At 37.2% G+C, this 13,371-nt stretch overlaps 2 protein-coding genes across 3 annotated transcripts; one reads left to right on the top strand and one right to left on the bottom strand.

Annotated features, from left to right (window-relative positions):
• Positions 1–54: 54 nt before the first annotated feature.
• Positions 55–6,727, top strand: LOC132063543 (uncharacterized). 2 transcript variants are annotated; one of them, XM_059456119.1, is made up of 8 exons: positions 55–298; positions 2,117–2,322; positions 2,451–2,910; positions 3,017–3,224; positions 4,712–4,819; positions 4,899–5,027; positions 5,145–5,208; positions 6,415–6,727. In XM_059456119.1, exons 1-8 carry the CDS (start codon positions 84–86, stop codon positions 6,483–6,485), a joined length of 1,461 nt encoding a protein of 486 aa, XP_059312102.1. In that variant the 5' UTR covers positions 55–83; the 3' UTR covers positions 6,486–6,727. The 2 variants fall into 2 exon arrangements, 1 of the variants encoding a protein (XP_059312102.1); XR_009416394.1 differs by lacking the exon at positions 6,415–6,727 and having other exon boundaries at positions 4,912–5,027; positions 5,145–5,279.
• A 1,070-nt stretch (positions 6,728–7,797) lies between these two features.
• On the bottom strand, positions 7,798–11,521 carry LOC132063542 (pentatricopeptide repeat-containing protein At2g21090). Its single transcript, XM_059456118.1, has 2 exons — positions 9,514–11,521; positions 7,798–8,511 (listed from the first exon to the last, which is right to left on the bottom strand). The coding sequence occupies exons 1-2, from the start codon at positions 11,319–11,321 to the stop codon at positions 8,508–8,510; spliced, it is 1,812 nt and encodes a 603-aa protein (XP_059312101.1). The 5' UTR covers positions 11,322–11,521; the 3' UTR covers positions 7,798–8,507.
• Positions 11,522–13,371: the final 1,850 nt, after the last annotated feature.

The raw sequence follows: 13,371 nt of genomic DNA, 5'->3' as shown, positions 1-13,371 counted from the left end.
AGTGCAGAAATGTAGTCAGCAGGCTCACTCTATAGAAAACACCATGTTTTCTCATCAATTATTCAAAACAGTATTAACAGAGAATGGGGAGCAAGAAGAGGAAGAGAGCCACTACTCACCCTCATAACAAGTACTTTGATAACCCACCTGATTTTTCTCTATTGGCCTCTAAATATTCTACCTTTGCACCATTTGTTTTCTATTCTGGTGATGGTCGACCAAGAATTGATTGGACTGATTTCAATGCCACACGTGAACTCACTAGAGTTTTGCTCCACCATGATCATGGAATCAATTGGTAACCCCCCATTTATCTTTTCTTTTTTTTTAATTACTCTCTCTGTACAATTTAAGTGTCTTAGTTTCACTGGAAACGAATTTCAATGAATAAAAAGAGACTTTTGAATAAAGATGTGTGTACTAAAATGTCCTTTGGATCTTTGTGATTTTAAACTTGCTATGTTTGAATTGTCAAACTTACTAAATATAGGAAGAGACACTCTTTTTGGGACAAGCCGAAAACAAAAGTAAGGCACTTAAATTGGGACGGAGGGAGTACTTTTTTATTTCAGGTTCTTCTTAATGTAAAAGGGTATCCGAGTTTTATGTTTTTTTTGGAGTACAAAGCACATCTACATCTATGTTGGAAAATTTAAGTTATAAGGAAGAGCTCAGGTTACTTTTTTGTTGTGCCATTTTTGGGATGGACCAAAAGGGAAAATACTGTATTTTTGAAGAATTTTGATCATCAAGTAACTGTGCTACTGCTAAGTATACTATTCATTGGGTTAGCAAGCTGATTGGCAATCAATTAGCTTTCTTGTATTTCATGTGTTATTCCTATTACATACCCTTTATCCGTGTTTGGAAAAAGGTGTGTGCTTTACTATATCGTAACCTTCAGCAGAGGCGAATTTAGGATTTCTAGAAGATGGGTTCACTACTAATAAAAAGGACAAAAAAAATGAATTAAGTGGGGATTGATCCTTGAACCTCTAGGTAAATAACTTAACTTTCAACCAAGTGCACCACTAAGACTTTTGTAGCATGAGATCCAAAAGGTAATACTAGATATATTTTAAGAATTATAAACATAATATATCTAGTTTAATCAGGTGACCATGGGTTCACATGGCCTTTTTTTAACTCCTAAATTTGCCCCTGACCTTCAGTTCCATCTTGTATGAGACGCTCCATTCTATATGCACAATTTGATTGATTTCGGAGTTTAAGGATATTATATGACTTCTTTATTATATTTGTACTGGTGATAGAACATATTAAAATTTTGAAAAATGGTTTAATAGATGAAACATCATATCAGAATTGAAATTTGAATAATGAAGTTTTAGTTATATTATTCAAGTTTGTGAAAGTGGTATTAAATAGTATTACTAATGGTATAGTGTCAAACATATCGGGTTCGTACAGTCATATATGAGGAATAAAGGAATAATAATTTTCAAGAATTTGGTCACTATGTTGTTGCTAAGTTTATTCATTATTGCTCAAAATGTTAGCAACCTGAGCATTTCTATGTTAAGGTCATTTTCTTTTTAACTTCACCTTGCTTGTCACTTCCATTCTATCAGTCTATGACGTCTGGGAGAATTGAAGCAAAGTTATTTGCTTTAATTGGCCCTGGGCTTTGGTTCAATGGTAAAGTTGTATACAATGCAGTATGAGTGGGAGACGCTTGTTAAGAGTTCAGATGCTGCCGGTGAACCAAGTCTCATATTGTTAAGTGGATAAGGGGTAAATGAATGGACCAATTATCTCTGATTTTGAAGCTGTAAACAGTAGATTTCTCAGTCCCCCCCCCCCCCACACACACACACACACCTTACACACACACACCCACCCACCCAAACCAAAAAAAAAAAAAAAAGAAAAGGAAGAACTGCTGTCCTACCTGTCAATGATGGAACCAGAACAATTTGGTGTTTAAACAGCTTACAATAGGTGCCAAAAAAAGGAAAAGGAGAAACTCTTTTCTGTCTTTGTTAAGCAGACTATACATGCAGCTTAGATGCAAGTGTATGTGAGATTTGTAAAGATCCTTTACACTCTAAATAATGTTATTCACCATGTGTCCTTGAACGCGTTCTTTATGTAGGTGGATTCCTGATGGACAGCTTTGCCCCACAGTCCCCAACAGATCGAACTATATTCATTGGATTGAAGATCTTTTGTCATCGGACATCATTCCTAAATTTCAAGCTGACAGAAAGACTGCTAAAGGTTTTGATATAGGAACTGGGGCCAATTGCATTTACCCTCTTCTTGGTGCATCTCTTCTGGGTTGGAAGTTTGTTGGCTCTGGTAGCCCCCTCTAATTTGTAATTTTCTCCCTTAACTTGCATCATTGATGGTGTTTTACTAATAAAACTGTGCTACATATTTGCAAAATATTGATTCCTTCAATGTGTCATCCCTTTTTCTTTATACAGATATTACTGATGTAGCTTTGGAGTGGGCAGAGAAAAATGTCAAAAGTAATCCTCATATTTCTGAATTGATTGAGATCAGAAGAGTTAACATGGAAATCCCAGCATCTTCCAGTAAAGAGTTGAATGATGTACCAGGAAAAGATGGCCAATGTACAGATGTAGACTTTGACAACGGAAAGGCTGTTGTCATTGGGCCTTCACCCCCTTCTCATCAACAAATGCACTCAGGCATAGGAAAAAAATATGGTGGACCACCTATACTTGTTGGTGTAGTCAAGGATGGAGAGAAATTCGATTTTTGTATGTGCAACCCTCCATTTTTTGAGACGCTAGAGGAAGCTGGATTAAATCCAAAGACTTCTTGTGGTGGGACTATGCAGGAGATGGTTTGTCCTGGTGGCGAGAGTGCTTTTATCACTCGCATTATTGAGGATAGTGTTCAGCTAAGGCAATCATTTCGGTATGCTGTCATTCTTAGAATCTTGTTTATTGGATTTGTGTTAGAGAACGTTATCATGAAAGTTCAATTGAAGAGTCCTTATATTTCCTGACCCCATGTTTGCCAGGTGGTACACCTCAATGGTTGGAAGAAAAACTAACCTAAAGGTATTGATATCAAAGCTTTGGGAGGTTGGAGCAACAATAGTGAAGACAACTGAATTTGTGCAAGGCCAAACATGCCGATGGGGTCTTGCCTGGTCATTTCTCCGTGCTTCCAAGAAGATTGTACCATCCCATGTGGCTGAGAAGAATAACATGTCATTCATGCTTGAGGTCCGATATTACTAGCCTTTTATTTGTTCATTTGGCCAATCAGGCGAAATTGATAATTCTGATAAAACAGAGCTCAAATATCATATGCTTGTCAGTGAAAATTAGAAGTGGACTTTATGTTCCATGACCTGAGTAACTTCCCTTTCACCAGATACCGTCTCTTTCTTCATGAGCAAGTATTTTGTCCTTTGTCAGATATGTTGCTGAGTATGATGCAACCTGGTTGAAGTCTTTAAGGGCTATCATCTGGCTATGTCATGTGCCACATGACTCCACTTGCAAGTATAATTATTTGCAAATTAAAGTTTGACCAATGAAGTTTTTGGTTTCTTAAACTGAAATAGTTTTCAAGTTGAAATACTGGTTAAAAAGAAAAAAAAAAGAGGTTTATTTCAAGTGAATTTTTCAAATTTTCAACTACTTTCATTAATTCATCTTCAACTACTTTCATGAACTCTTTTTGCAAGTGAAGTTCACAATTCAACTTCCATAAACATTTTCAACTTCAAGTAATCTTTTTTTAACTTCAACACAAAATCTATCCACGAGCATACTGAGTTATGGCGGTTGAGTTTGTATTTGAGGGTTTTGACTGTGGTAGATGTGGAACTGGTTCTTCTTTAGGAATGTGTAACAGGTCGGTTTGCTAGCTGGGAAGAATTCACATGGAAATAGAATCTATGTAAAGTAGTTGCTTCATTATAGAAAGAACCAAGTTCATTTTGACCCCATCATAATTCTCAATCAGTTCAGCACATTGGGCGTATTCTTTACAAGTCAATAAAAGATTCAGCTATAATTAACGATCAACTTCCCATCGTACATAAATCCTTAATTTTAGCTGTGCTGCAGTGGCTTAGCATGTGAAATAGAGCATAAAATCATGGTTATAGCCGTTTACTGTGAGATATTTAACAAAATTTATCTGACCAATATTGCTATCAGTTGAAATCGTTTTGTTTGTAGTGTAATGATTATCTTGTATAAAGTGGATATATCTGCCATATATGGGAAAGTAATACATTTGAATTTGGATGGGGTAGGAAACAGTAATTTATTCTTCTAAACATTTTAAACTTTGCCTCTAGCCATTCCAATTTTACACTGGGCACGTTGTTATTGTTGGATACCAAACTAAAGGATGAAAAACAATGGTTGTCTAATATCGCCGTTTCCTACCTCAATCACCTTAACCAAGAATCTTTTGGTGACACCAACATGCTCTGTGCTCTGCCTTTGCCCTCTCCGCCCCCACCTGAACCCCAAAAAAAGTCAATTGGCACTTGTATTGGCATTGTTATCCTTCTGCATAAAAAATTATTGTTGACACGTTATGCATTCACCAAGGTTTTACTTCTATCATACATACGGGGTCATGTGTTTCTTTGGCAGACTAACTAGTTTTTGCACGAAGTGGCTGGACTAGTTCTGTTAATTATTCCATTGCTGGTACCAAGATTTCTTATTGATTTCCAATGCTTGTTTAGGGTCTGCAACGCCATCAGAGTGCCTTCGATGTATTGCAATCAGTGGAATCCTACTTCTGCAGTATTGGTGCATCCTCTAAATTAGACTCTGCCTCGTTTAATGTTGATGTACGTTCCATTTGTTTTTCTCTCTGATTATTACTGCACCTGTTAGATGTTTTTCCTGAATCCAAATGTTTTCTTATAGGTAACTTTGTCAGGTGAACAATGTAATTCTATCCTGAAGACTCAAACACAGAATGTGAACGAACAGGATACATCGATATCTGCAAATTGTCCCTCCGACCAGCTGAATGATATGCGTCTGCGTGTTTCTGTAATTCTCTCATTATAGTGTTTTGTCTTTCGAACTAATCTTGTTATTCACGGGGCTGGTTAGTCTCCTTATTTAGCATGTTGTGGTTTGCTAACTAATGCCTGGTTGTATCTATAGGTCTTCCAGCAGATACCAGGGACACTTCTGGTGAAAGGATTATTGCTCCAGAAAGAGATTCCAGGTTTGTCCAAAATCATTTGTGCAGTAATATTTCATTTTCCTCTTTTCCCTGCTTCCTAAACTATTTGGTCGGATCTGGTGGTGTCTCATCCCCCTTTGACAGATTCTTTCGTAAGGTAATTAGGTAAATAATTTAATTTGATTTGAGAAAAATCCTGTAAAACAGTATAAAACAAAATAGAAAGCCTACACAAAAACATATTGTCTATAAATGACAACCAATTACTATACAAACAGTAATATCATGAGTACACCAAAAGCTAATTAAAAATAACATGTCATTCCTTACATATACAATGTCATTCTATGTTGCTCGGACTCTACAAAAATGTCGACGGGTGCGGGTCGGATCCTCCAAAAGTAGTGCATTCTTAGATGTCATTATCTATCCCCTCAGAAACTCTCCCATTTCTCTACTTCCACTGGACCCACATGATAGGCTAAAGGGAAAACCATATCCTACATCTTCTGTTCTTCAAAAAGGCCCAGCTAGGTACGCCATGGTTCCCTAAATGCACCATAGCCTGCTGCAATTCGAGCCAGTTCCATCCCCTTTGACTGATATCACAGTCAATAAAAGAAAAGCTTCTTTCAAAGACAGCTTCACGAGACCTGCCTTCAGTTACTAATTTCTCATCTTCCACCTAGCCTAAGTAGGAGGTGCTCACTTGTGTACTAGTGTTGCTTTAACTTGGAATTCTAGTCCCTTCCGGCCTACTAATTCCTCTGTTGATGTGATTACGTTGGCAACCGGAATATTTCATGTTATATCACCAACCTGTCCTTTCTTCTATTTTGCCGACGCAATATGAGCAACAGAGTCAATTGGATAAAATTGATTTCCCTGCTTGTCCAGCTCTCTAGAAGAGAACATTTTACTGCAGTATTTTGTAACAGCTACTTTTTAATCTCGTTCTCCGCAAAGATTCAGTTCTGTTATACATTTTCGGGTTTGTCCGTGATTGTTCAAGGAAAATAAAGGATTTGTCCTGATCTTTAGTCATTTAACTTATTTGTGCCTATCTGTTTACCTAATAGGTTCTATGCCCAACAGTCTGAGTGGTCTTAAGATACTTAAATAGGATATGCTTAAGATACTTAAATAGGATGTGCCTAATCAGTCTACGTGGTTTTAAGATACTTATCAACATATCCTCTTAGCCATCCTTGATATTTCGTTCTTTTTTTTTTTTTTTTTTTCTTGCAGGGGTATTTTCTTTGATATTCCAGCAATTACAGGAAGTTCTGAAAAGCAAATTCAGTAAAGGTATCAGATGATGGTTCCTTCTCTAGGTGCAGAAGATAACCTGCATATATGATCTGCAAAACTACTAGTGAGATGATGCAAGTGAGACTTATATGTAAGGTTAAAACAGTTGGGTAGGCTGTGTAGGAAATGTTGTAGTGTATATCTTTCTTTGGTCTGCTGTTTTATGATAGAATTCTTGTTCTAGATTTGGCTAAAAACAACTTTACTGATAGTACTAGTATTGTTTAGAAAATCTTAACGTTGAATGTTATCCAGATGCTCAATGATTGCCTCCTCGTTCTGAATGTTTTACCCACTACTGGGTATCATCATCGTCCCCGTGGGAGAAAATGCCACTATAGTCCTTATCTTTAGGCATAGACAAGTCATTCATATTCTTTTACATGGAGCGCTAGTAGCCCTCTGTGTTTGCAATATTGATGCACTTTTGGTCCGTCCCCTAACTCCCCATATGTTGTTACCCTTGAAGAAGAAGATATAACAGATGAAAGTGGGTGATAAAAACGATTCATTAGTTAGATGACACTGCACTTCTTCATTTATGGGAATCACGGATAAGAGATATTGTTGGAGTCATGGTATTGGTGTTATAAAGACTCACACAGGCACAATATATGTTGGAAGAGCGTAAATTTTTTCTCTGTTTTTCATTGACATAATGTACAAATATACAGTGCTCGAGATACAACAAAGTGATGGAAGAGATCTTATGTAACTAGATGGCACCAAATGTCATCTCTCAGTATATAACTTGGAACCAACTTCTTCACATAGACGTCAGCCAGTCCATCTGATAAGGATAGATGTGATCCAGTAACTATCACATTCACTGAAGCTAAAGGCTCAGACCAAAAAGGCAACAGTAGTTGTAAAGCCCAGCAACACAAGGAAATTCTATAACTCTCATAAGGATAACAGCATCAATCTCATATCTTGTTCCAATTGCTTGTGGTCATGCATGTGTATGAACAACCCAGCAAAGAAGTTAGGTCATGTAGAAAATGACCACGAAAAAGGAGAACAAAAAGACGAAAATCTTCTTTCCTTTTTCCTTTTTTGGAGGTGATGAAAATCTATTTAACATTAAAAAGATGTCGGACCTTGAGTAAGTTTTGGGCTTATTTTTTCTTTTCCAGGTGGAATGACATCTTTCTGAGCCGATCTACTAATAAATGTGTCATTGTTTTTTGCATTAATCATTTGAGGCGGCATTGCAGAAGAAAATTGTTCGTTAGTGCCTGATCAATAAGATAAAAAAAAGATTTTCTATCAAAGGAAAAAAATTAGGTCATTGGTCTTTATGGAAATAGAGATGACAAATATCAAAATCCAGCAAAATTTTAGGTATGATTGGAGATGACAATAAATAAAATCCAGAATTTTTTTGGATTTATCTTTCAATACTACAAAAATATGATCCAGCAGGCCCTGAATATAGCTATTACTGAGGACCTGCATGGTCTAAACCCTTGGCGTGCACAACCGATAAATGTTCTCAATCATGACAACTTAAGAAACTAATAGCGCTTCTATTTCTAGACTTGACGTCGCTGTTGCTTCCAGGCAGGCATCTTACTAGGGAAAGCCCACCTCAAGTCCTCAACAATCTTTCCCAGGCAGCAGGCCAAAAACGTCACCAATGGCCAAACCAGCTGCTTATCTCTTAACGCTGTTGGCATAGGAACTAACTTCAACCAGTCATTTAAGTCCCCAAACAAATCAGAAGTGATAATTGTGAAGAATCCCACGACAGCCAAAAGAGTACATATGAGTGGCTTATTTCCTGGTTTGCGCCCGTTGAAAGGGTGGGCCATGTACTTCACAGCAAAGGTTGCTACCTGTAGCATCAATCCCCCCAAGTATGAATGTATTGACAAGGTTTGGCTGAAAATCGGATGCTGGCTCAATGCATGCATCTGACATCTACTTGCCAGCTTTGTTAACAAGAAATTAAGAAAAGCAGGTGGATAGCAAATTGTTCCAGGAGGAAGAGGAAGACGCAGGAGCAGAAAATATTAGGATGTGGTCACTCAGCTGACAGGGTTGGAAGCGGACCAAAAAAAAAAGTAATCAGACAAGATGTACTATTAGTGACAATAGTTTGGAATTCACTTCCAACTTAAGTTTTCCGAACCTCAATTTTATCTTTCAATCTAGGCATCTTTGCAACTAAACAATTCTCATTTCACTATTATTCTTGAATGCATCTGCAGAGAGGCTCATTCAAACATATTTGGAGTTTCACATTTTTATGGTTTAGCAAAAACTATTTTTTTCCAGTTTGCAGGTTCTTTTTGAGAAAGAAGTTTGCAGGTTGTTATGACAAAAATCAACCATGAGATGTCTAAGAACATGTTCTCTAGTATGCGAACTGAGAGGTGAAATCCCACAACATGTTCCTACCAAGGTAGGACGGCTGTTTCCGAAAGACCCTCGGCTCAATCTAACACGAGATAAGGCCAAGAGATTCAAAGCGATATGGAAATGCAAATAACTAAAGCGACTAAGCCATGACAGTACGGGATAACAAATAGTAGCAGAAACCAAAGCACAAATGTGACTACTAATATGAACTGAGACATATGAAATAAAAATGACTATCTGATTTTAGAAGTTGTCTGTGATGTATGGTAGATGGTCTGGGGAGGACACTGAAGGAAGAGATTTTGCTTGCAAAGGTTGAGACGAGCAGTGGCCCAAAGCTGTAATCATGCATTATCTTGAAACAAGAAAAATGAAACATACAGGTAATTGAACATACAAAACAGACTGTTAATCTACTTCTAACTGCAGATATTCAAAGGAGACGAGGACATTCAACAAATTTTTGTTAGTGCAGCTAGATACTGTGTATTTCCACACAGGAGATAAAAACAATTACGAGTGCTGAGTGGTTTAAACAGGCCAAAGAAAATAATTGTCTACTTTATCTTTCGCAAAAATATAGGTAAATGCTATAAATACCATAACGTGGGTTAAACGCATTTATTTTGCAGAATATTTCAGTGACAGAAGAAAAAATGGAATAAAATTTACCTTTCACTATCATGTAATAGATCATCATCATTTCTCTGATCAGCTAGCAGTTGCAAAATCGCGTGTCCATCTTTCTCTAGAGTATTCGACTTGTTGCACCCAAAATATGGAAGCAATTTATGTTCAATCTCTAACCAACTAACTGCCTGCTCTTTTCTGACATGTCTCTCATTCATAAGCTGTCTCACTTTCTCTACATTTTCCCACATCCCAAGTACACCATAAATACTTGACAACAGCAAATATGCGGCAGGAGACTGTGGGTCCAGCTCTATTAGCAGTTCTGCAGCCATTCTACCCAACTCCACATTTCCATGAATCCTACAAACACCAAGTAAGGCATTCCAAATATGATCATCAGGTTCACAAGGCATCTTCTTTATCTGAACTAGCACTTCACTAAAACGTCCTGCTCTACCCAAGAGGTCAATTATGCATGCATAATGTTCTTGATCGGGAAGAACATCATAATTAGAGGTCATTGTCTCAAAAAAGGAAAGCCCTTCTTGCACTAGCCCTGAATGACTACAAGCATTGAGAAGGATAACAAAAGTGATTCGGTTCGGTTTCACTCCAAACTTCACCATCTTAAAAAACATTTCAATTGCCTCTTCACCCATACCATGTTGTGCTAATGCAGACAACATAGTATTCCATAATACTACATCATGCTTGTTATATGCCGTATCAAATACTCTACTTGCAACTTCCAAACTTCCACATTTCGAATACATATCAATAAGAGAGCTTAGAACAATTGTATTAGGCCTGAAACCAGCATTCACCAGAAATGCATGTATTTGCTTACCATGCTTGAGTGATGCTATACCAGCACAAGCAGATAGGCAACTACTAAACGTAAACTGATCAGGTCGGACCTGAAGCTTCATCATTTTTGCAAATAACTCAATGGCCTGAATGTTCATGCCACAGTGGGAATAACCAGCAACCAAAGCTGTCCAAGAAACAGGATTCTTTTCAGGCATTGCTTCAAAAAGCTCCCTAGCCAACAACATATCACCACACTTTGAATAGCCTGAAACCAAGGTGGTCCAGGCAAGAACGTCTTTTACTCTCATCGCATCAAACAACCTCCTAGCATCGCTCATCTTCCCACATTTTGCATACGCATCAACAATCGAACTAGAAAGAACTATATTAGATAAAAACCCAACGACGAATACTTGGCAATGAACCTGCCCTGTGAGACAAAAATCCCTAGACTTAACACAAGCAGTGATAACCCCAGCAAAACTATACTCATTAAACCCAATACTTAACCTCCTAAACTCTCTATACAACTTTATCGCCTCGTTAACGTAGCCAACTTGCGCGTGACCAATCACCATAGTATTCCAAGAAACAACATCTTTCTCAGGCATTTTATCAAACAACCTTTTAGCAGCCTTAATCATACCTAACTTAGTATACCCAGAAAGCATATTATTCCAAGAATACAAATTTCTGTTAGTCATTTTATCGAACACCTTACGTGCTTCAATATGATCACCACATTTACCATACATATTAATCAAATGATTGGCTAATAATGTATTAGGGTGTTTCCAACCAGTGGTTTTGAGATACAAATGGATCCATTTTCCTTCTTTACGTGACCTAAAATTAGCACATTGTTGAATAAGAGAAGCTAGAGTTTTAGTGTCTAAACGAATGCCTTTACGGGTTAGGATGTTAAGGTAATTGAAGGCTTGTTTAAGATAGCCTTGAGAAGAGAGATTGAGAATTTTTTGCAGTAAGCATGAATAATTATTGAGCTTTGCTTTGGCAGGTAAGGGTAAAGTGGGCATTGCAGAAAGGAAACATGACAGAATGGAATGCTTTAAATTGGGGGCGGAGATGGAAGTTCCGGCAAGATCAGTTCATTGTGACCACCCTGGGGCCGAACCGTCGGGAATAAGGCTCATTGTGGTCAAATTTTATTAAGGTTGTGTTTGGTCAAACATTTTGCATTGTTTGGTTCCATCATATATTTTGAAAAATATTTTCTATAAAAAATAATGTTCTCTTTAAACATTTTTCGAATTAGCAGGTCATGAGTTCGAGCCGTGAAAACTACGGCTGCGTCCAATAGGTCTTTATGGTTCAGCCCTTCTCTTAACCCCCGCGCATAGTGAGAGTGTTTACTCGAAAAACGGTTCAGATGAATTTGTATTCATGGTTAAGGACACGTGGATCAAAATGACCAGAAAACCAGTGCAACGTGTAATTATAAGTAGTGTAAACGGAATATAAGCAAAGTAAAGTTAAGAATAGCCTGGGCCTTGGCGAAGCCTGATGCTTGCTCCGATCAAGCTTGCAATTAGAACTTCAGTGAAATCGACAATAAAGTAAAAAAGAGATTAAAATGAGGCAAGTTTGTATTATATGCCGTGTATTCCTCTTGCATTTCATGTCCCTTACAATGGAATGACAAGTCCTACTGATATATGAGATTTGGGGTACACGTTCCATGGATCGTGCCCCTGCTAATAATGAGAATTAATGCCTTAATAATGATAAGCAATAAAGGGGACAATAAAGCCTATTAATGACCCTCACAAGGTGTAGAACCTGACTCGTAACAATAGACCGTTGATCTCTCTTCCGGAGCTATTCCAACGGTCTTCCGGAATGGATACACCTTCGTAACTAAAGAGCCTCCTCCCGGCCGACTACATGCTGCCTCACACATGACTCATATCCCTTGCCAAGTGTCGTCGTGATCGGTTAAGATTGCGTTATACGAATTTGCCCAATACAAGTGGGGAGTACATCGATGACCCCATTTTTATTTTCGGATCAATAAAAACACACCAACACATTCCTAAACCAACCCATGCATTATCCACCCTCCCTAACTCACCTCCAACCCCCACTCCACCTCACCCCCATATATTTCTAACCCCACCTACACCCCCTCACAACCCCACCCCCCAACTTACCCACCCCTATCCCCCCATAGCGTATCGCTACGATCAAAGGTTGCTTTTCCGAATTTATAAATCTCATAGTGTTTTAATTTTAGTAGATGCAAATGATCTTAAAATTATATTTTCAAATTGTATACCACACACAAAAAACAGTAGAAAAATCATACCAAACACAACCTGAAACAATTAGTTGTGATCCACAGCTAAAATCTCATAAAACGTAACAATAGTGTGATTAACTTCTGAATATTTTTCTCAGTTGTTTCAGTACTAAAACAAATTTATATCGCAATTTTCCCCTTTATTACTTACTCCCTCCGTTCATATTTACTTGTCCATTATGGACATTGCGCACCCCTTAAGAAATAATAAATGAAGTGCATATTTTATCATGAAACCGATATTAGTTGGTGTATAAATTGTATTGGATTTGGGAATAATTTAGAATGAGTAATTAATGTTAAGGGTAAAACAGAAAAATAATATTTTTTTTCTCTTGATATGTGAAAATTGACAAGTAAAAAATGAAAATCTATTTTTGAAATAGTGGACAAGCACAAGTGAATGGAGGAAATATTTATTTTGTCAATCAAATCTTGTGTCAAATTATAATAATAATAATAATAATAATATAATTATGCTTCATTTCCATAACAAATAGTAGTTGACTATATGATTCATCAATGATTAGATAGGGTCGTCAAAGCTCCAACACCCTGAAATTATTATGTGTTATAGCTAGAGTTAATTTTGACAATAATTTCAGGGTGTTGGAGCTTTGACAAAAACTAGGTTCAGTGTGAAGTAACCATGGAAACGAAGAAACCACTATTTCTTTTAGTTACTAGATTTTTAATACCCGGGAAAATATAATTTTTTATTTCACGGTGAAATATCTAAAAAAAAAAAAAAAAAAGAAGAAGAAGAA

The sequence above is a fragment of the Lycium ferocissimum genome, chromosome 7, assembly GCF_029784015.1.
Source record: "Lycium ferocissimum isolate CSIRO_LF1 chromosome 7, AGI_CSIRO_Lferr_CH_V1, whole genome shotgun sequence".
Taxonomy (NCBI): domain Eukaryota; kingdom Viridiplantae; phylum Streptophyta; class Magnoliopsida; order Solanales; family Solanaceae; genus Lycium; species Lycium ferocissimum.
The sequence above is the reverse complement of the archived record's forward strand: the minus strand, read 5'-3'. Positions and strand labels throughout refer to the sequence as shown.

Bases quoted from the DNA above. Each gene is read 5' to 3' on its own strand.
- LOC132063542 (XM_059456118.1), bottom strand. From the start codon at position 11,321: ATGCCCACTTTACCCTTACCTGCCAAAGCAAAGCTCAATAATTATTCA.
- LOC132063543 (XM_059456119.1), top strand. From the start codon at position 84: ATGGGGAGCAAGAAGAGGAAGAGAGCCACTACTCACCCTCATAACAAG. The intron at 2,323-2,450 runs GTAGCCCCCTCT...TTCTTTATACAG, and splicing joins TTGGAAGTTTGTTGGCTCTG to ATATTACTGATGTAGCTTTG. The intron at 5,028-5,144 runs GTAATTCTCTCA...TTGTATCTATAG, and splicing joins ATATGCGTCTGCGTGTTTCT to GTCTTCCAGCAGATACCAGG.